Source organism: Dunckerocampus dactyliophorus, chromosome 18, assembly GCF_027744805.1.
Source record: "Dunckerocampus dactyliophorus isolate RoL2022-P2 chromosome 18, RoL_Ddac_1.1, whole genome shotgun sequence".
Classification (NCBI taxonomy): domain Eukaryota; kingdom Metazoa; phylum Chordata; class Actinopteri; order Syngnathiformes; family Syngnathidae; genus Dunckerocampus; species Dunckerocampus dactyliophorus.
In genome coordinates, this window is record NC_072836.1 from 4,281,517 (window position 1) to 4,304,913 (window position 23,397).

The window sequence follows — 23,397 nt, forward strand, 5'->3', positions numbered from 1 at the left end:
CTATTAAACACAAAGGTGGTCATGCGTAAATCTCCCCTGCTCTCTTTCTCTCTCTCTCGTACACACACGCGCACGTACACAAACACACGCACGCACCTCCTGCACAGCCGAGAGCAAACGTGGTGAGTGTTCCACGGCTCAAAGCGCACATCTTGTGGGCTCTCCACGTCCACCTGAGCCTCACACGAACTGGAATCATCTTGGATTTTAAGGTGATTAAATGCTAATTTGGATTTAAAGCACAAGTAAAGCTGTTTCTACATCATCAAGTGGAAGATCTCTGGGCGCTAAAGTGACCATGGCGACTTTTACGCACTGCAGGTAACAAGTTTAGAGGCAAAAAAACAACCAAAAAGATGGATTATTCACTCACCCTTTAACGCGGGAGGAGCTTCAATGGCGGCACTGCGTAGGAAATTCGGCGAAGACTACCAGGTGGTCAACACGAATCGGGCCAGCGCTTTCTCGGCACCGGTGAAGAAGAAGCGTCAGCGCTTCGTGGAGAAGAACGGCCGCTGCAACGTGCAGCACGGAAACCTGGGCGGCGAGACCAGCCGCTACCTGTCGGACCTCTTCACCACGCTGGTGGACCTCAAGTGGCGCTGGAACCTGCTCATCTTCATCCTGACCTACACCGTGGCCTGGCTGGTGATGGCGTCCATGTGGTGGATCATCGCCTACATCAGGGGGGACCTCAACCACGGCCACGACGCCTCCTACACCCCCTGCGTGGCCAACGTCTACAACTTCCCCTCCGCCTTCCTCTTCTTCATCGAAACCGAGGCCACCATCGGCTACGGCTACCGCTACATCACGGAGAAGTGTCCGGAGGGCATCATCCTCTTCCTCTTCCAGTCGCTGCTGGGCTCCATCGTGGACGCCTTCCTCATCGGCTGCATGTTCATCAAGATGTCGCAGCCCAAGAAGCGCGCGGAGACTCTGATGTTCAGCCAGGACGCCGTCATCTCGCAGCGGGACGGCAAGCTGTGCCTCATGTTCCGAGTGGGCAACCTGAGGAACAGCCACATGGTGTCCGCGCAGATCCGCTGCAAGCTCATCAAGGTGGGTCCTCCTCCACAAACACTCAGTTGACTGCTCCATGGACCTCACTGCACTCCTAGAAGTTTACCAGGAACACAAAAGCCAATCAAATGGTCATTGATAGGATTAGAATGGTTGCTCCATTAAGGTTGGATGCATGGAGCAACTTTAAAACGACGTCTACAAGACATGGAAATACATTTGGTAACTTCCATTAAACTCCCATCAACAAAGATATTATTCTAAGAATAGAAAAGTTACAATTAAAATTAATGGGAAAAAGCCTAATATACTGGTGAAATATGGTGGCCCTAGAGGGTCAAACAGGCTCAATGTAGTGGGGTGTTAGCAACCCATACTGTACACCACTGATTGGGCAAACGTACATTTCTCCTATTGTCCAGAAAAAAAGCAAAGAGTTGCGCGGTGCATGTTAAATATTGCATGTGTTGTTAGTGTTTAAGTAGCATGCAGCAAGCAGCTGTCAGTGCACAGCCTCCTGCAGCCTTTTTCAAACCAAACATGGCTTATGGCGTCATTATCACAATCCATCGGCTGCAGCAGAGGCAGGTGCGCGATAAGAGCCCCAGTGTGTGAGTGTGTTGTTTGTGTGCTGCTCGGGTAGGTGTGAAGCAGGGATAGAGTACAGTTGGCCTTGTAAGTGGAGTACAGAGTAGTGTGGAGTCAGTAAAACTGCTCTCCTGGGAGGCAGCACTAAGCGTAAAGTGTATTTACGGCAGTTGTAAATTGGCTTCTTTCCTTTGGCTGCGTGTTTTACCTCAGCCAGGGAGCTTTATCATATTAACGCTGGAAATTAGTGAGCAGGATTACAGGATAGGACGTCTGTCTGTCTTCGTGATAAAATTCGGACATAGCGTACATGAAATGCTGGAACCTGGGGGCGTTTATTTACCTAAACCTCAAAGAAGACTGGCTGTTAATTGGAGAGAGGCTGTTAAGTTTACATAGTAAGTAATTTTTAGAAAAACTTGATGATTTGGAGTGTATGAGAAAGCGTAAAGGAAAAGATAGCTGTCTTTGACCATGTGGTCATTCATTAACAAGCGTATAAGCACAACACTGTCGTAACAGCGGTAAGGAGCACAGACAGCCAATATTTTAAAGCGCATGCAGAGGTATAAAAAGCTGCTGGATGCTGACCACTCATGATAAGTCAAACGCACCTCCTGCCATCTTGTTGAGTTAATTTAAGAAAAACTACGTGAGGAGGTTGCCTACCACCACAGTTAATTCCAGTGTTTTTTGACCCAGCACTCATTAGAGAGACTGGTAGTTGCTTTTGCAGACCACACACCCGGCGACTCTGTGGTTCATGGAATAGCTGTGCATCTGTGAAGGTGTACACATACAAATTCAAATGTTAGGCCCTGCCGTATGCGAAAGTCAGCTATGTGAACCACTACAGTTTAGAAAAGCTGTCCCGTTGTATGCGCGCCAGCCTGCCGCAGCAGATCTGTGTGAGCAACGGTGCAGAAAATGACCACAAAGAGCCACAAGATAGACTGACTCCTCTTTCAATTATCATAATTGAGTTCCTTTCCATTACATCCATGTTGGAAGTGCAAAACGGGCCGTAAAGAAGACAAACAGCATTTGCCATTAGGTGCTTTTTTATTTTTTTAAGCCCTGCACACACACACACACACACACACACACACACACATGCGCGCGCACACACACGTGTGTAGTGCGGTGTCAGGCAGCTTAATGATGTGTGCAGGAGAAAAAGAGGCAGAGAGGAAAGGCTTTTTCCACATTTGCAAGCACGCAGGAAGCGAGCGGCCCCGTAAAGTATAATCACACGCCTTTACGCCGACGTACCCCTGAGACGCAGCCAGAAGCTCTCGGCATCTTAATCAGACATCATCACCACACGCACACTTAGTGGATACAACATTAAGTACACCTGCAGATCCACTACAAAGGATCCCCGCACAGTCTCAATTTTGAGTAAAAAAATATTTTAATTATTTTTCTCCAAAAGTGGGATGTTTTTTCCTGCAGAAAACATCTCATTCACTCTTAAGCCACGAATCATTTATAAATACATGATAATACAGGTAAAATGTAGAGAATTCACACATACCAGCAACCAGTTCTGACAATATTTATGTCTTTACACTTCACTGACAATGTTTTTTCATCAAGCATTGAGATGTCGCACTTGGTTCGCCAGTCCTTGAACGCACTGTGGCTGTGCCCTGAGACGCAAATGTGAAACTTCCACAGCCAAACCTCGGCTTTAGTATGCCACAGTTTTCTTTGATTCGGTTTTCGTACAATATTGCATGTAACGAACTAGTCCGTTTGCCCTGTACTGTTTTAAGTGCAACTGTTACATAACCCGTCATGGGGCCAAAGAAAGTTGCGAGTGCGTGCACTGTTGAATTCAATCTCGCCAGGATGTATTGGAAGTCCGCATCAACATTAAGTTTCATCCATTCCTCATATATAATTATTTCACATTGTTTGCTGCAAGTAAAACTAGAATTGTTCTCCATAAAATGTATACTTTTTAAATATATTTGGATGTCTGGAATGGATTAATTGGACTTGCATGGGAAAAATTGCTTCGGTCTTCATGCATTTCGGTTTTTGTCTGACATTTTGGAACAAATGAATGCCTTAATAATTCATGTTCAAGGATCATCTTCATTATTATTGATAAGTGGTGAGCAGCTATACATTTTATACTTTAAATGTGTTTAATGAGTGTGTGAGGCATATTTAGGGTTTAAAGCTGGATTGTGTTGCCAGTGAACAATGGCAATTGAAGAGAGAAGGGGAAGGTCCTGCATCTCAATAGAATCTAATAATTGCAACAGTGACTTTTATTCCAAATGTTGATATGAAATCGAAGGAGAACGTCACCATCAAGCCAGCAAGAGGATTTGGAGGGGGCAGCGCGAGCCATGTGTCAAAAGTAGACATTTTTATGGAGTCACTGAGAGCTGTTAAGGTCAACCCAATAAAAAGACCTCTCAGGAGGATGCAGCGCTGCTCGACACCACTGCAAACTACAATAGCAATAATGGAAAAGACACAATAAAAGGCGACAAAAGGGAAAGGACGTCACATTTCCAAGCACACTCTGCCAAGTGTAATAAATACACCACCACCGTGCATCACTGCCATGCTGCAGGGCTCAAGTCCTGCTCTTGGTTTGCAGCAGCACGAGCGCAGATGATATCAGAGATCATCCTCTACATTTTTTGGCAGAATAATCACATTTTAGATCGCTCCAGTGCAGTCCCCGTGCTGAGGCGCTGGTGGTGCTGTTGAACTGCCAGCCTATCAACGCTTCCTCACCATTTACTTTTGCAAAAGCAGATTGTTTCACACAGCTCTTGCGTTGGATATCAGTACTTTGTGCACATTCTGTTGCGTATAGTGGCGACTGTGCGGCGAGCGTGCTTGTGTTTTCATCGATGATGCCCAGAGTGGCTGCTACTGTACGGCCCCACTGCAGCATCCTGCCTGTGACGACAGAGGGCAAAAAGGTTGGCGTTTAATAACGCTGATAACCATCTATTAATAAAACCGATTGATGGGCGCCGATTGCAAGCCGGGATATCTCCCACACTCCCCGCTTTGAAGTGGAGGGCTTGAAGCAGAAATGACCTCTGCAGCAGACAGCCGCAAAAGAAAACCACATTTCTGCACACTCTCAACTGTCACACAAGAAGCAGAGAAGTTCAGAAGAATAAAACCCCAGGCCTGCACTCTCACAGGCAACTGTCGTTCAAGTGTAAAAAGAAGTTGAAAGTTGATAGAAGTGTGTGTGTGAACAAAGGTGAACCGCGTGCGCCAAACATATCAAATTTGTAGCATTCGTAGCTGTGATATAAGTGTAAAAAGAAGTTAAGCACCATTCATCATAAAAGGTAAGAAACAAACCAATTTCTCTTAGCTCTAATCAGGAAGGCGGCGTAGGCGGGTCATTTTTAACGTTAACTGGCATACAAGTGTAAAAAGAATTCAAACACTTACTAATAGTAATAGTAAAAGGCAAAAAAATTAAATAAAAAGAAACACTATTGGCAGGTCGTGTATAACTTTCTTGTCATATCAGTGTAAAAAGTTATGGATAAAGAAAGCATAAAAATAACAAAAGGCAATTTTAACTCCAGTGATGAAGGTGGAATGTGAAGAAGCAGCATGTCACAGATGCACCCTCGGCAGGTCATGTTCACATGCTTAAATGTAAAGAAGTTAACCCCTTTGCTATCACGTCAGGTAGCGTGCGGTGATGCTGGGGGTCTTCCTGCTCTGAAAGGGAGTCTTTTTACTTCGCGTAACATCCTGTCAATATCCTTCTCTTAGCGCCCGTTGTTGAGGCTAGTCTTTCTTTTGGAACAAGCGTGGCAAAAAAAATAAATAAATTTAAAAAAAGACACTTCCACTGATCGTTTGTCTAAGTGTGAAACAATGGCGGCTGTTTGGACAGGAAGTTGTCGGCGTGCGGCGCACTGCTGAGGCTGTAGTGGATAATTAGCGGCTGACAGCTGACAGCAACGATGGAGGAGGCAGACCGACGGGAGCTGTCACAAAGTCCCCCAGCGAGCGGCTGAAATGCAGCCATGCGTGCTGCGCCGCCGTCGGCGGGAGGCTTTCCTGGCGGAACACGCAGGTCCAAGATGCAAGTCTGCCGTCACCAGGGAGGTTGAGGATAGAAGGATTTACTTAACTAAAAACCAAGGAAAGCCGAGAGGGTCTTTGAATTGTATGAGCTGCTTTGTAGTCGCCTTGTTTCATTTCCACTGAGCTTTGAAGAAGTGGCACCAAAACGAGAAAGCACTTTCATTTCGTGATGGATTTTCTTTTCTAGTAAGAACAGAGATGCAGTTATGAAGCCGAGGACGAGGAGGGCGGTGAAAATGATACAGAAGCATTGATTAGATGCTAGAAGTTTGAATGAATGTGTGAGGTGAGCGGAATGCTGATCATACAGACAATGAAGTCAGTCACAGGTGAAGTGAACATTGATGAGCTGGTTACTTTAATCCAAATGTGACTGAACAATGGGCTGAAAGCAGTGGGAAAAACAAGTACAGTACCAATAACCCTGCTTTAATCATCTTCAAGATCCCATATTCAACTGTTTTTCATCAATTTTAAATATTCCTGCCCCCATAGTGTATTGGAAGTGTGTGTCTAAAACCTAGCCTTGATGCCAGAATTTCCAAAGTACTTTTAGTACGCCCTACCCTACTGGGAACACAGAGTTCTGGGAGTTCTCCCAAGAAGTGCTATTGTGCACTTTTTACATATACACTGTAACTCTGTCCAGTGTAATAGATGCCATATATCACATATGTGACGCTAAGAAGTGCTAAGCATATTAGTTTCAACTTCACTCTTTGCTCCTTTTTCCCCTTTTTTGCTGTTTTTTTTTAAATTTTCCAAATATTTAAAAAAATGTCATAAATAATTTTCATAAATTTCCTTTTCATAATATTATGACTCTATTTCCATACTATTTTGACTTTGTTCCCATATTAGTAACTTTCCCACAACCTAATTTTTCAAAAATTACAATTTAATTTTGCTTTTTTGTTGCTCATATTACAACTTAAAAAAAAAAAAAAATTCTTTAATACTGCAACTCTATGCTATGAAAATGACTTTTTTTCCTCATAGTATTACAAGTTTATTCTCGTAATATGTGCCAACTTTTTTTCTCATAAAACTTTGACTTTACTCTTGTAAAATGACGGTTGTTTCTGCTGCTAATTTTCCAAGTATTTCAACTTTCTTCTTGTACATTTTCTTCTCATAATTATGACTTTATTCCCATCGTATTTGGACTTTATTGAAAAAAGGCTGGACCCCAGATCGATAATATCGTCCGCAAAGGTAATAAAAGGCAGTGGCACGAGGGAGATAAAACAGAAAACTAGCACCAGGAAGTAAGTCTAATAGAATAACAGGTGGCCGAGTCGGAAGGCTGGGGGAACAACTGGGCTCACCTTGAAGAGACGCTTGAGCATGACAAGGTCCAAGTAGTTCAAGTTTGCAAAATACACAAGTGTGGAGGAAACAGCGAGTTAATACAAAAAGGTGCAGGCAGACGAGCAAACAACAGTGTGGTGGAGGAAAGATGAATAAACCAGCGTCTCCCAGCTGCGGTCCATCAACTTAAGGACACGGCCAATCATGCTCAGGTGCGCCCAGTTGTCCCCCTCCAGCCGGCGCAAGGGCTCCTGAAAAAAAACAACAAAAAAAAACGAAAACACAGACGAGGAGAAGGCCGAGGCAAGCAAAGCGAATAAACAGAAAGCAGGACGTGACAGTGCCAGCTCTTATTCCCATTTCTGCTGGTATTTTTTTTAAATCTTCCAAGTATTTCAACCTTCTTCTTGTACATTTTTTTCCTCATAATTACAACTTTATTCCCATAATATTTGGACTTTAATCCCATAATACTTTATTACCTCATTATCCAAAAATTGTTTTGTTTGTTAGTCATAATAGTCTGACCTTAAAAAATAAAGCGTAAAATTTTTTTTAAAAAAATTCAACTTCGCGCCACTAAAATGATGTCATTTTTCCACATATTACCACGTTATTCTTGTAAAAATTATGACATTTTTTCGTTGGATTACAACTTTTTTCTCTTAATATTTTGACTTTATTCTTGTAAAAGTACGACTGTTTTTTCCATTTTTGCTGTTGTTTTTTTCCAGTTTAGTTTTCCTTATTTTTGTGCTGCGGGGCCCATAAAAAAAAAAAAAAACAGCCACAGGCTGCAAATGGCCCCAAGCCACACTATGAACACACCTTGCTCTAGGGACACACGTTACTTTAATAACATTAAAAAGTCACTTTTGCATAATAGGGGGCATTTAACAATAACTGACTGATGCACACAGACTACAAGCTGCAGGGGGATGCTAAAAGTAAGTTGGCAAAAGGGTTCATCTTTGCTTGATGTGAGATGTTGACTAGATTGACTTGTCACCATCCATGACAATCTCTTGTGCGTCGAAAATTCTTGATGCTTGGGGAGAAACATCAGCTCACTTGTGGACTTGACTCTCAAAGAGCGCCAGCTGTAGCCTTGTGTGGACGTGTTTGCATACGCTCATCCGTCTTTTTAATGTGACGCGACAAACAGAGACAGTGTCGCCGTCCCTAAGCTAGTAAGACGCGCAAGATGGAGCTAAGGTGCCACGGCGGACTTTACAAGCCGCTAAGTACCTGACAATTGAATGTCGGCCTCCTGACACCGGAGCGGCTCAGACAGGAACCCCGCTGGCGGAACTCATTCATATTCAATTGGAAAACGCTGTTTACTCACATTTCACTCAGTGGGCTCTGGGGGGAGGGGGGGCAATGTCAGGGAGAGGTCGTGCGTAGTTGTGACTGTACTGTATAGCATCAGCGCCGGTCTGGGTGATGGAACTAGACACGCAGAAACAAGCCCACAGAATCCTACATGAGAGGAATACATGCTGATGACACAGGCGGCAATATGACACCACAGGTGTTGGAATGATGACACATAGCGGGATTTATCACGCTTCCAGACAGGAACTGTAGAGAAATAAAGTGAAATCTGGCTCCATGGAAACACATCATTCCAACCTACTCATTAGTAAGGTACAGTACAATCCACTGGTGGGAGCATGTCAGTGTTTTGCAAGTCTCAAGTCTTTAATCTCAAGTCAAGACGTGCAAGTCCAAGTCAAGACAACACAGGTTGAGTGTTTAAATTTAAAGCACAGGCTTTAAATTTGAGTCTTTACAAGTCATAAGCAATGTTTCGTGTTCATATTAGCCACAGAAAAAGAAATGGTCAGTCACAGAAAAAGAGTTGTGACATAGCATTCAGAATTTGTGTAATTGTTTGTTCTTAACGTTAATCGCTGCATCCAGTGAGGCAGATTCAAAGGGAAAACATGCTGTCTTGCTGGAAATGACATGACGATCGATAACGATGATCGTTGAACACTTTGAAGAAAGACACGATTTACCCAACACATATCTCAAGTATTGTCAAGTCAGACTAAAGTCCGAGTCAAGCTTCGAGTCACTGACGTCAAAGTCCAAATGAAGTTGCAAGTCTTTGATGATATTGTCAAGTCAATCCAAAGTCATCAAAATTGTGACTCGAGTCCACACCTCTGGTACAAACTCTCCAATTTTTGGGAAACAAACGGCCCGAGAGTCGCACAAAACAAGAACTCGACATAAACGGTCCCATTTGTCCATAGAAATTACCCCTTTGGGGCTCAAATTTGAAGTCGACAAAAGCGTTCGACCATCTATGTCAATGTCGACTTCAGCGGCACTTTTAGCGATAAGGGGAACACTTGAATTGGTCGACAAAGGCGGTTTGTCGACATAAACGAGACCGACTTAAATGGGTATCCACACTGTGTGCGCAATTATTCGGCAAGAGAGTATTTTTATGCATATTTTGTAAAAGATGTGACTGATGTCTCAAACTTCAACATTCTTGGGTCATGTTGAGATCTCAAGTGTTGCTATAAACACATAAAATGCAACGGTAAATCCAACGTATTCTGTTAGGATACAGTTATGCGACAAAGATCATTCCTGAAAGCACCCGCAGTTCTGTTCCTTGCTTTGGCTGAACCCATCAGTTTTCTACGGCTTATCCCAGGTTGGGTCGCAGGGGCAGTAGTCTAACCACGGAAGCCTAGACGTACCTCTCTCTGGCTACTTTGTCCAGCTCCTCCCGGCGGATTCCGAGGCGTTGCCAGGCCAGTCGAGAAACAGTCTGTCCAACGTGCCATCTGTCTTCCCCGAGGCCTCCAAGCAGTCGGATGTGCCCTGATCACCTCCCAAGGGAGGCGTCCAGGAGGCATTCTGACCAGATGCCCGAGCCACCTCATCTGGCTCCTCTCAATGCGGAGGAACAGCGGTTCTACCCTAAGTTCCTTCTGGATGACAATGCAACTCACCTTATCTCAAAGGGAGAGCCCAGCCACACCCTTTCGATCACTACCCAAAGCTTGTGACCATAGGTGAGGGTAGGAAGGCAGACTGACGGGTACATTGAGAGTGTTGCCTTTCAGCTCAGCTCTCTCTTCACCACAACGGACCGATGCAGAGTCCGCATCACTGCAGACGCCGCACTAATCTGCCTGTCCACCTCACATTCCATCCCCTCCCTCGCTCTTCCACTTGAGGCAGGATCTCATCCCATTCATGCTTTGGCTGAACCCCAAAAAGAAAAAGATTCCTTTTTGGGTGTGATCAATACACTTGTCTCTCCAGTCAAACACCAGTTGTGGTTGAGTGCCAAATCTGTCTCCATGATTATGACGAGCGGTGTAATAATGAGGGCACCGCCAGGTTGTGCAAATGTTTCTGGGCTTTTTTTTTTTTGTGTGGCAAGAACAAGACATGCCGAAATGAAAACAAAGGATGCTGCAAAGTGTGTTATTGTGATAAATGTTGTTGTGCGGGAAAGTGTGCTGTCACGCCAGAAAAATAGCAGGAGAAAACATTGTGGGAAATGAGAAGGAAGAATTGCAGCCAAGGAGATAGACTAATTAGTAACACCTGCTAATGAGATACAATATGCATATTTTGGCAAGAGGGATTTGAAACAAGTGTTGCTGAAATGTTTGTCATTTTGAAAAACACTTCAGACAAGACTTCAAGTTCAAGGGATTGCTGTTTTGGATTTAATCTTGCGGAAGATGAGAAAGAAGCTTTGCATGTAGGTGACAATCACTGACTTGCTTTCCCATCATCCTCTGCCAGTCCTACCACCTGCATGTCCTCTATAACCACATCCCGATAACAGGTCACGATAACACATTTTTCTGGACGACAATTATCCCACAAATTGCCAGTAAACGATATTGTCAGCATTATTTGAGACCACTTTCCCATGAATGTAATGATAATATATGGCATTATAATGTGAGTACACCATATCAAAAGCAACTTTAATTTCTCAAGAGGATTTAAAGTTTGTAATTGGAATGTCAAGACCTTTTTAATAAAATAAATTAAAAAAAAAAAACAACTACAAAAATGAAAAAAAAAACCAATGAACATAAAATGGACTCAGTCTCACAATATTTCTGATTTTGAATCAGCGTCACTTTGGTTGTCTAGATATTGAAAAATAAACTGAGAAATAACCCGGAAATACTCTGCAGTTTACATTGTGTGTCAATACAGACATCAGCTCATTTGCATATACACTTCTTTGATTGACTTATAGCGCCATTGTGTATGGAATATGCTGTTTAGGTTTTGTCGGAGTTTGGTCAAAGTACATGTTTGGAATGGAGCACAATGCATTTGGCCATAAGAGTGCTGCTGCTGTGCGTGACCTTGCTTGCAGCCTCGCCACTCGTCACTGGATGACTGACAAGAGGGTTCACTCACTCTGTTCATTCCGCTCTAGAACCAAGGCGCCCAGGTGTTGAGACAGATGCACAGAGTGAACAAACACACATGCACATGTCAATTTATCGAGGCTGGCAAAATGATCGACTTTGTTTTTATTTATCGTGCGATTAATTGATTATGATGACAGGCCTATCTAGAAACCTCCTTTTTGCCATCTCCAGTGGCCTCTCTGACCTTGTCTTGTCTCCAGGGCTGGTCTAACTACCGTCCTGTAAATCTGTCATACTTTTGCTGGTACTCTTTTGTCTCTCTTCTCCACCGACTCTACCCTGCCTGCACTCGCTTCTTCATCTCTATTTGAACATTTGACCCCAAGTGCTTCAACCCCTTTAGTCCTTGCATCCTCACAGTTCCACCCGACACCCTAACATTATCATGCATGTATTGAACCTTCATTCCTCTCCTCTCCAGTTCATCCTGCCACCTGTCCAGGTTTTCTTCCACCTGCTCTCTGCAGATCACAACGTCATCTGTAAACATTATTGTCCACGGAACCTGGAATTTGAAAGATATCCGTGCACACCTCACTGCTGTCCTGCTCAAGCTATCATGCTATACCAAGCTCCTCTCTCAGCACGCTAATGTACACTTTTTTGCCCTCACACTATCCTGACTTGTGAGCACATTGCCATCTCTATCCTTGATCAGCCTAACCTGCTGCACGTTTTCCTCATCACGATCTCTGTGCCTTGCCAATCTCCTTCCTGACTGTCTAGTCTCTCGTACGAGCCATCAAAGGCCTCTCCTTTAGTCTATGTCATCTCAACCATTGATGAAAAACCAAGCAATAATCATGTAAAATTGGCAGGCTGGTACATGTATGCGGCACATCATCACATACTTATACAGTAAATGATTACCGACTTGGGGTGAATGACATGAATAAAACATGAAAAAACAGCCAGTTTTCGGAGGGGATTTTTTTTTTTTTAAAAACAAAAATTTGCATGGTTGCTTAATGGCGAATGTGCGGGGATCCGCTGTGAAAGTGCCCCCCCCCAGCTTTCCACGAAAGAACACTGTCATCTCAAGTGTTCTACAGCAATGGTTTGTCAGTGGGACCCACCATCACCCCATCATGACAAGTGGCGCCCCAAACTGCGGCATTTTTCAACTACGATTTCTGTGTTTAGTGTGTGAGGAAGAGTAGCTAGTGCGAGGTTACCCAGCAGGCTTTGCAGGTTGTAAATACGGGTATAGTTTTACATGAATGTTGGTGCATAAGTGTTATTTTGATACCCGCACCACCCACATGGTGCAGTTGCATTGTGTGTTCCACAATAAAGAATACTTAATAGACCCTTAAAATAAGAGTGTCTTTTTTATTTTGACTTTATTCCTATAATGTTATCAATTTTGTCCAAACCTAATTTTCTAAAAATTATAACTTTATTTTGTTTTGTTTGTGTCTCATAATATTGCAACATTTTAAAAAGTATGCATTTTTGTCTTTAACACTTATGTGACCAAAACGACATATTTTCCTCATATTACACGTTTATTCTTGTAAAAATGCAGTTTTTTCCTCTTAGCTTTTTTTCCATTTCTACTTTTTTTTTTTTTTTTTTATTTTCCAACCATTTCAACTTTCTTCTTGTAATTGTGACTTTATTCCTATAGTTTCCTGCAACCTAATTTTCCATAAATGGCAACTTTATTCATTGTTTTGTTTGCTTTTCCTAATATTACAACTACAAAAAGTATTTTTTTCTTTAATATTTAAACTTTATGCTACTAAAATGTTGTTTTTCTTCATAATATTATGCGTTATTCTTGTAAAATTCTTTCGTATTTCACATTAGATGAAAATGTTTTTCCTCTTAATATTATGACTTTATACTTGTAAAATTACTTTTCCATTTTTGTTTTTGTTTGTTTAGTTTTCTTGGTGAATTATATTTTTAGAACTTGCAGCAGGCCAATAACAAACAGCCGCGGAGGGCACTTTGGACACCCCTGGAGTTAGCCGTTACTTAAACAGGGAATCATAGAACTTTCCAATCCAACTAGCAACATTATGACAAATGAATCTACCTAACCTACAATACGTCATTTCAGTCCCGCCAGACGCCCGAAGGAGAGTTCCTGCCCTTGGACCAGTGTGAGCTGGACGTGGGCTTCGGGACAGGAGCGGACCAGCTCTTCCTGGTCTCCCCTCTCACCATCTGCCACGAAATCAACCCCAAGAGCCCCTTTTTCGACCTGTCCCAGCGCTCCCTGACCAGCGAGCAGTTTGAGATCGTGGTGATCCTGGAAGGCATCGTGGAGACCACTGGTAGGCAAGCCCGCTTTTTCTTTTCTACCCCGCTTCTTTCTTGCTTTCAATCTAAATGGAAATATGAACATTAGTCCGCATTACGTTCCCGTCTGATAGACACTTGAGACCGAGACGCTGAAATCTCATTTGGCCGGCGCCTTCCTGGCTCGGCGTATTAGAGGAACGTGGAAAGGTAGGAATGACGGCGACACATGAAAATGACACGCTGATTAAATTATGGTGGATGTTTCATTACAGCACAATAGCTTTATGCTTTGGTTCCATGCACGAAAAGAGGCGTGCGTCACATTGACTAATGAGTCGCGGCTTTTAGTTCGACTTCCACTGCATTTCTTGATTTTGTCAGCCGACACTGAGCCTTAAGTGCACAGGCGGCCATGTTGGACGGATGCTCTCCTGTGGGCAAGAAGGCAGATCTCCACTCGGCATATTTAACGCAGGACTCATCCCTGGGGTCCACTACAAATAAATCCAACGGCCCTTTTTCTTTGCTCCACGGAAGATAACGCTCACTTAGGCAGCGCTGGAGGACACAGCACAGAGTTCAATAGGCTTAGGAGATTTAAAAAAGAGGGAGGAGGCGGGGGGCAGGCAGGCCACAGGGTCTGTGTTGTGTTGATAGTGCCATTAAAACCTGGGTGAGTGTGAAGTTTATGGCTGCGGTGCTGAGGGACAGCCCAGCACTGTAGCGCTAAAGATTCTGTTTAGTACGCCTAGACTGTCCAACAGCAAAAATATACCAAAAATATCAAGTATACTACTGAGAAGATGAAATTCTTCCATCCGGGGTAAGCACACAGTCATAGCATGATTGCTTTTCAGTCTGTTTTCACGCTGACACAACCCTCACATTTATGAAGGTATAGGATCGACCCGCACGTGTATTTACTAAAACCACAAAGAGTGTTAATTGGGAGCAGGTGATAATTGGAGAAAATGTATTATGTATATGTTTATTATGTATATACAGTATATTTTTAAATTCCTTATACAGTGCAAGCTGAATGTTTAACTTTAATAATAGTGTGGAGTGCATGAGAAAGTAGAAATGGAAAACGTGACCCCATGGTAAGTTATTAGCAAGTATATTGCACAACACAGCAGCTACAGAAGCAGCACAACAAGAGAATACACCTCCGCAGGGCTGTCATTTAGGACAAGGAAGTGTTCTCAACAACATCATCTCCCAAATTGGCCTAATAGAGATGCTGCTCAACAACAACAACAGAACCAATGTTGTAATAGCAATAAGGATGGAATTGCTCATCCACCATTAATAGTCAAAATATTACGAGGAAAAAAAACAGCCTAAAGTTGAAATATTAAAAACCAAAATATGTAATTTCTTTAAAAAATTTGTATCATTATGAGAAACATAAAAAACAACGAATAAAGTTGCAATTTCAGCAAAATTAGTTTGAGTAAAAGTTATACTATTACGATAATAAAGTCAAAATATTATGAAAATAAAGGCAAAATATTGCCTACAGCCACAGCTGTTCATGCCACGGATACGGGAGACTACTGTTCATAAAATAAAGGCGTCCATTGGACCAATGACGGTAAATAATGCATACACATTAAATAAATAAAAACAGTTGCCTGGTGGTATACTGGTATACGCTTGGGCATAGGTTCGATTCCAGGGTTGCATCAGGGATGGCATCCGGTGGGAAAACTATTCGTGCGAATGATTCGCTGTGGCGACCCCTGACAGGGAATAAATCTATGAGATGTTATGAGCAATTGAAACCTCTCAATCAAGTGTCTAATGAATTGCCAGGAATTTAATATAAGTGCACCTTTGGTTGTTGTCAAACGAGAGTAGCAAGCGTTTATTTTCATGCAGCATGGCTGAGCACACATACCCTGCACACTGCACAAGTGGACAGTCAGCACCAGTAAACAGACATCCACACCACAGAGCAGCAAACTCATGATTAAAAGTCATACTTTTGGCGGCTTGAAAAAGAAAATGAAAGAAGAAGAAAAAAAAAACCTTTTTACCCGTGTGCATGAGCCTGGAATAGCAACAGGCGATGACATAACAACCGAAGGACAGGACCGGACTCCTACTCCCGAGCCGAGCGTTGTAGCCCGGCCACCGGATCAGAAAAAAAGTAGGCACTTAGTGTTTATTGATTGTGAAGCGAGCCCACAACTAAACGGTAAATGTCAGGAAAAATCACTCCATGAGAGCCAAGTTCATGCGCAGAAGAAGCACAAGATGGTCAATTTAGCAGGTACGCCTGTTCAATCCAAAGATCACCTGCACTGCATCATATGGAACAGCAGGAAAAAGGTTGTAGATCTTTAAAGGGGACCTGTTATGCTTTTCTCTGTTCTGACCTGTAAATGTTGTTACAATGTTGTACTCGCGTGTTAAACGATGCCACCTCGTCAGATAATGAGGTTTGAGCATTTGGAAGTGAGACCTGAAAGCAGCTTTGGACGGCTCTACACGCTGTGTTTTACATAGTTGTTTTTTTTAACACGAGTTCCACTGACATCAATGCAACCCAGACTTCCTTATATGGGCATGCCCAGGCAAACGGTGTAGGCCTGCCCTCCCTCGCTCTGCTTTGCTCTGCTCACCGTGTTAGCATGTATGGCTCCCAGGAATGCTTCCTCGGGTGTACCTACAGAGGCAAGCATCAGGCAGAAGTGGTGAGAGTTGCTGATTTTTTCTTTCCATCATGACTTGGTGGCGTTGAAGAGTCAGAAGAGCAAGCTGTAAGTAACAATTTATCAGTGTCCTAACTGTTTATTTTGCGTAAATAATCGAACAAAAGTGGCTCGGCAGCTGTCCGAAAGTCCTCGGGAGCGCTTGGGAGTGTGAACAATCACAGCAGAGTGGGCTCGGTGGGACGCGTACCTGGAGGAGGGCCGGGGGTGCAGTAAATTACACAGACCATTTGGGCGGGAGGCAGGAAACACTGCAGGAAGAGGTGCGGAGTCTGGAAGATCTAGAAAGCTTTCTGTGGGGGTTATCGTGTGTCGCTGCTCTACAGGAGTCCAGAACTCAATACAAAGGCCTGAAAATTAGTATTATAGGTCCCCTTTCATGCTGATTGCTACATTGTCTTCCAGGTATGACCTGCCAGGCGAGGACTTCGTACACAGAGGATGAGGTCCTGTGGGGCCATCGATTCCTACCCGTGATGTCCCTTGAGGAGGGCTTTTTCAGAGTGGACTACTCCCAATTCCACAGTACATTCGAAGTTCCCACCCCGTCATATAGTGTCAAAGAGCACGAAGGCAAGAACTCCCCGCCTTCGCCTCTTTCCACGCCCACGCCGGCGCTAACCGAGAGCCACGGCACGCGGCACGACCGAGTCGTCTCCATGGACTGCATCAACACCTCCGACGACAGGGGCCGCCATGGAGGTGCCGGGAGCCGGCTGCCGAGCAAGCTGCAGAGGATCAGCTCGTCCGGCAAGGAGGACCTGCAGAGGAAGGTGCTGATGCTGAGCTCGCAGCACTCGGAGAAGGCGTGCAGCACAGGCGACCTGCCCCTCAAGCTGCAGCGCCTCGGGTCCTCGTCGGGGCCCGAGGACGAGAACCGGCTGCAGCTCAAGTCGCTCAAGGTGGGCTTTGAGCCCATGACCCAGTCCACTGGGGACCTGTACCAGCACAGCCTCATGCCCACACTGCCCCCAGTGCCGGTCCCCATGCGCAGCCCCCTGCTGTCAGCCGGCAGGAGGCCAGAGGACAACCTGCCGGCCAAACTACGCAAGATGAACGCTGACCGCTGATTAGTTTCCCTTTGCTGGGATGTTTTATTGCACAGATGGACCATTCTGCATGTAAATCATCACTTGTTAGAAAATCTTAGTTTTATCGATGAATAAATTATATTCCGCTCTTTGCTCCGTCTCGTTTATTGTGTGTGACTGTGCATTATCAGGTCAGGCATCACTAATTTGTCCAAAAAGCACAAAGCGGTCTAATAGGCTGCTGTTAATTGCATCATTTTGTTCCCCTTGACAAGTGGCACTCCATGCAGCCTCTGTGAATAAAGTACAGCATACAGGAGAGGATAATGGACAGCCACCTTTTTTTTATTTTATTTTTTTTAAAAAGGGGCGTTTAGTGGCGATGCAGGCTGATAATGGTCAAAGCGTGGCTGCAGACAGGGAGGTAATGAGATGGTGTCAAACAAACTCTGCTTACATTAACACACGGGTGTCCAAACCTTTTCCATCAAGGGCCTCATAATGAAAACAATCCAAATTGTTATTACACTTTGTTAACTTTTCCATTCCTGTTTCTTAATATTTTTACAAATATTTCAACATTTACATGTTATTTTTCTTGTAATGTTACCAGCCACCTAGTTTTCCAGAAAAAAATATTTTTTGGTTTTGCTTTATTTCTCATAACATGACAACTTCAGAAAATAACATCTCTTTAAAATAATATATTTCAACTTTAATTTCAATTAATTGTATTCAAAAATGTAATTAATTTAATTATATTGTTATAATTAATTTATAATTAATTTATTCTCATAAAAGTACAACTTTTTTCCTCATTATATTATGACTTTGTTCTCCTAATATTTTCTATTTATTCTAGCAAATTTTTGCATTTTTTAAATTTTCTTCTTTAATTGTATTTTTAGACTGTTCCATGGGCCACAAAACAAAAAAAACACACCACGGGCTGCAAATGGACACCGGGCCACACTTTGGACACCACTGCATGAACATGTCAAATCAGCATCTGTCTGGGCTGCACCAGGAGTGGAGTGGTCAGTAGAGCCAAGACCTGCACCAAGACCTGCACCAAGGCACAACTGTGACGTCCCCTGATGTAATATGAGAAAGTGTACATTTAATTTCCCCTCAAGGGACCAATAAAGTGTTCTATAGAGGGATCATTTCTCTAGCTCCCGATGACAACAACGTAATAGAACATATAAAGAGTATGTGGTGGGCAGGGTATTAGCATTTTGTTAGCACCAAGACCACCTAAGGCACCAATCAATGCTCCAGGAGGCTTTTCCTGCTTTAACTGCACACTTGGAGAGAAAAAGGCTTCCCCGCTCATTAGGAAGCTGCAGCTTTGAACACCCACTCACCGCTCGATACCTCATTCCGTTCATTCACAACGTGTATGTTGCGTGTCAGACGACAAATTATAGTAAAGAATGGAGAGAGTTACAAAGCACGGTGACCACATTTTCATTATTAAAAAAACAGGACACTCGGCCCAGCAATGAAGACGCATAATCATTTCAATACATTTAAAGTGTGCTTTCTCTGTATGGATAAAAAATTGTTATAATACAAAATACTATCTACAGTCAAACCTCGGCTTCCGCACGCCCCAGTTTTCATACGATTCGTTTTTTGGTCTAAATTTTGCCTCCGTTTTTGTATAATATTGCACTTAAACTAGTCGGTTTGCTCTGTACTGTGTCGTTCCGCATAATCGAGTGCCGTTGCTGACTCACTGTGTACGCTTGTTTTATTGAGTGGGACTGGTAAATAACCCACCATGGGGACAAAGAAAGTTGCGAGTGGCAGCAATGTAATAAAAAGGTGAGAAATACAATTGATGTCTGCATCAACAATAAGTTCCATCTATTCCTCATTTATAATTATTTTACATTGTTACATTGCATGTTAAACTATAATTCATCTCTATGAAATTTATTTTTGGATCATATTTTTGGGTGTCAGCAACAGAGGGATTGGATTTACATTATTTCCTATAGGAAACATTGCCTCTGTTTTCGTAGGCTTCGGTTTTCTTCTAACCTTTGAGCTTTTAGACCAAATTAATACCGAAAGTAGAGGTTGCACTGTATAACCAAAGACACAAATTCCAGAACAACAATAGAACAACCAAAGAACCTGAGTTCAAATGCTTAAGTTTTGGAATGTAACAGGACGTAAGTTTGGGTAAACAGGACATGTCCTGGGAAAACAGGACGTTTGTTCACCCTATTACAAAGTATTCACGACACGAGCTAATGATTCGGTTCAATCAATTATGTTGATGTCGTATGTGTCAAGAGTTCAGTCATAGCTGCCTTTACTGACAGCAGTTCAAACTTTCTGTTTGTGTGCTCACTGTCGCCCCCTCAGGTACAAAGCGGCATTACGAGACCAGTCTAACAACGATTATAAGCCTAAAAGTCACTTTTTAGCACATTTTTGACTAATTTGCATTTTTCAGCACTGTCAGTAGCATTGATGACTAGAATGATGCTATGAGTGCTGTCTGGCATTTTCAAACAACTTTCACCTTTTACCTAAATGACCCTGATGTCTCGACAGGTTAAAAATACCTGGGACATGAATACTTCATGCCAACTCAAATTCATCCACTAACGCTTTAATGTCCAATTTGGATGAAAATAAAGGTGTGAGAAAGTAGAGTACATTAATAGCTCATTGGTTCTCTTCAGACAGGAAGGTTGTTTTTCTTATGTGTGCACAGTGACTGCACGGCTAGATGGGCCGCCAAAAAGGAAGTGAGCCTCGGCGAGCGACAATAAAAGAAACCCCCGCCCCCACACACACAAACAAAAACACAGATGCTGCAGCCGTCAATCAAAAAGCAAGCCGCCTTCACCGTAGCAACTTAGGATTGTAGCTGCCTGGCGTAAGCCACGTCGCCGCTCATGCAGCTCCAGTGAAGATGATGATCTATTAGCGTGTCCTCTAATGTGATGGATTCCTACACGCGCCGAAGGATTCAGAGAGAAAAATGACACAAAATGCATCATCCTTTGTGAAGCATTTTCATTTGTGTCCTTTAGGAACGACTGAAAAAACATTAGTCCAAGATCCTCTATATGACACGAGTGCTGCTCCGCTTTTAAGGACATACTGAAAAGATCCTCTATATGACAGGAGCACCCTGCTGTCTTTAAGGATCAGCTCCAAAAACACTAGTCAAAGACACTCTATGACAGGAGTGCTGCTCCGTTTTTAAAGACCTACTGCAAAAATACTAGTCAAAGATCCTATATATATACCAGGATTGCTGCTATGTTTTTAAGTACCGCCTGCAAAAACACTAGCCCAAGATTCTCTATACGAGCGGAGTGCTCCGCTGCATTTAAGGACCTACTTCAAAAACGCTATTCAAAGATCCTTTATGTGACAGGAGCATTGTGTGGTTTTTCAGCATTGACTGGATAAACAGTAGACAAAGGTCCTCTTTATGACAGGAGTGCTGCTCTGTTTGAGGATTTGCTGCAAAAACACCAATCAAAGATTCTTTATATTACAGGAGTGCTGCTCTGTTTTTAAGGCCCTGCTGCAACAGCACCAATGAAAGATCCTCTATACTGTATGAAAGGAGCACCCTGTTGCCTTTAAAAATAATGTATGATTGATTCATTGGTGCTTTGTGTAAATATTGCTTCTTTAAAGCCAGCGACTGGGCTGAAGAGTCGGGAATGAGTGTTGGAGAGAGTGCTTAGTCCTGGCGCCCTCAGGGGACGTGACGTCCCCCTCCTTCATGTCTCCATCTAATACAACCGGGCTAAAGATCAGAGGAGCGATCAATAGCCGTATCAGCGCCGCGGCCTAGCGCCCGCAATCCGATGCTGTGGGGCCGGGATAATCAGTGCGGGGACAGCTGGTGTCAAGAGAGAGTGGAGGATGGAGGTCCATCAGAAGTTTGGTGACCTCTTGGTGCCTCCAAGGAATCAATAGCGTTCATCATGCCAGCGTGAGTGCACCACTCTCCACCCCAGACCCTCCAAGACATCTCAGCCCAACAGCAGGATGTGTTTCTCCTTTGAACGATTCACTCTCACACGGTGATCTCAACCACTTTTCCACCATCAAAGGCGAGGTCTTCAACATCTGTCTTCACAGGAGGCGAGAAGGCCTCATGGGTCTAAGGTATAAAATTTTCAGATGAACACCTGCTTGCCTTTGAGCTGCTTTTTTGTATTCGCATGGAGCCTGAGGCGCCAAAAAGGGTCGATTGCATCCAAAAATAACACAAATGAAGCATTTCTTGTCAGCTGGGGAGGGCTAAGAAGGCGGAAGGCAAAACATCAGATGGTCTTGGTTATTGACGTCAAAAAGATAAAAGACGGTGATACGTGCAGTGCAAAACTTAATATCCACAATCAAAGGGTGTGTGTCAATTGGCACACTTCTGTACTTACACGTACACATTTTGAGTGCATACGTGTGCACACTTACATATTGAGTACATCAGTGCATTCACGCCGAGTATGGCAAAATGCAGTCAAAACGCCCACTGTGGTTCAATTTGCGCACTTTCATTCTATATACAAGATATGTACACTTTGCAGGGGTTACATTTGCAAATGGCAAAAAAAACAATTGATACGGCTATAAAAATATATATTTTTGACACATGGCTCACTCCACCCCTTCCAAACCCTCCTGTTAGCTTGATGTTGACCTTCTCCTCCGATTTTGGATTAACATTTTCAATAAAAGAGGCTGTTGCAATTAGATTAGATTCAGCTCCAGAGCCCTCCCCTTCTCTTTCCAATTGCCATTGTTCACTCGCGACACAATCTAGGTTTAAGTTGTAAATATGCCTCACACACTTATTCAACACATTTAAAGTATAAAATGTATACAGTAGGTACTCACCACTAGTCAATGATTAGATGATCCATGAACAAATCCAATCGTTACAGTGGAGCCAGTCGCAGCACACAACTATGGTGCGTTGAAGGGCTGTCGAACAAAGTGCAAAATCTCAACGCTTCACAAAAAAAAAGTTAAGCATAAACAGTGGACAGTGAACAGTGAAGCATAAAGACAAACATGAAGAACTGTGTTAGCGCGTATTTATATATTATTGCCGATTTAGGATGATTGAGATGCTTTTTCTGCGTTAAAAAAATTACTTCCAGAGAAAATCCACTGTAATCCATTACTGTCATTGTGCACTTACCAGAAATGATGGCTGCAATATTTATCTGCTTCCTCTTCTCTTCTTTTTTTGCAACCACTCAAGTTATTCTGTCAGTCAAAATGCCCTCTACATCACTTTGGCCGTGTTGAGTGCAACATCCGGGTACTGACGGCACGCTGCATTTTGCCGTACTTCTCAGTGTGAACGCACTCGTGCACTCAAAATGGTACGTGAAAGTGTGGAACTGTGCAAATTGAAACACAGCCATGATAAACACTTACCACCCTCAATAGTCGCCATCTTGGCTACGTAGCGGACGGGGAGGGACTAACCTGAAATAATGTTGGCTGAGAAGCAACCTGTGGCAGTGGAAAGTAGTGAACAGAAGAAGAAGCAGGTAAATATTGCAATCGTTCAGGAACTAAATCATTTTGGAAAAGCACTTCACTGTTAAAGCAGCTACAGCTACACACGATAACCAGCACAGAAAGCTTTCTAGATCTTCCAGACTCTGCACCTCTTCCTGCAGTGTTTCCTGCCTCCCGCCCAAACAGTCTGTGTAATTTACTCCACTCCCGGTCCTCCTCCAGGTACGCCTCCTGCCGAGCCCACGCCGCTGTAATTGGTCACATTCCGAAGCGCTCCTGAGGTCTTACAGACAGCTGCCGAACCACTTGTGTCTGTAAAACACACAAACATGCGCAAACCTCATTATCTGAAGCGTTGGCATCGTTTAACACGAGAATACAACATTTATAGGTCAGAGAAGAGGAAAAGCATAATAGGTCCCT

At 43.4% G+C, this 23,397-nt stretch overlaps 2 protein-coding genes across 4 annotated transcripts in view; one reads left to right on the plus strand and one right to left on the minus strand.

The window, feature by feature from the left end:
• The window catches only part of znf281a (zinc finger protein 281a), a 39,742-nt gene extending 16,563 nt beyond the window's left edge, over positions 1-23,179 (minus strand). The window contains exons 1-4 of one of the 3 annotated variants that reach the window (XM_054760075.1): positions 23,124-23,179; positions 22,939-22,965; positions 22,646-22,850; positions 374-1,117 (exon numbers count right to left, since the gene is read on the minus strand). The gene's annotated coding sequence lies outside the window, so the exon portion shown is untranslated. Of the gene's footprint in view, positions 1-373; positions 1,163-22,645; positions 23,005-23,123 lie in introns of those variants that run through there. The other 2 variants (XM_054760078.1, XM_054760077.1) reach the window with 2 other exon arrangements.
• Positions 64-17,607, plus strand: kcnj19a (potassium inwardly rectifying channel subfamily J member 19a). Its single transcript, XM_054760095.1, has 3 exons — positions 64-1,062; positions 13,519-13,735; positions 16,829-17,607. Exons 1-3 carry the CDS (start codon positions 397-399, stop codon positions 17,491-17,493), a joined length of 1,548 nt encoding a protein of 515 aa, XP_054616070.1. The 5' UTR covers positions 64-396; the 3' UTR covers positions 17,494-17,607.
• Positions 23,180-23,397: the final 218 nt, after the last annotated feature.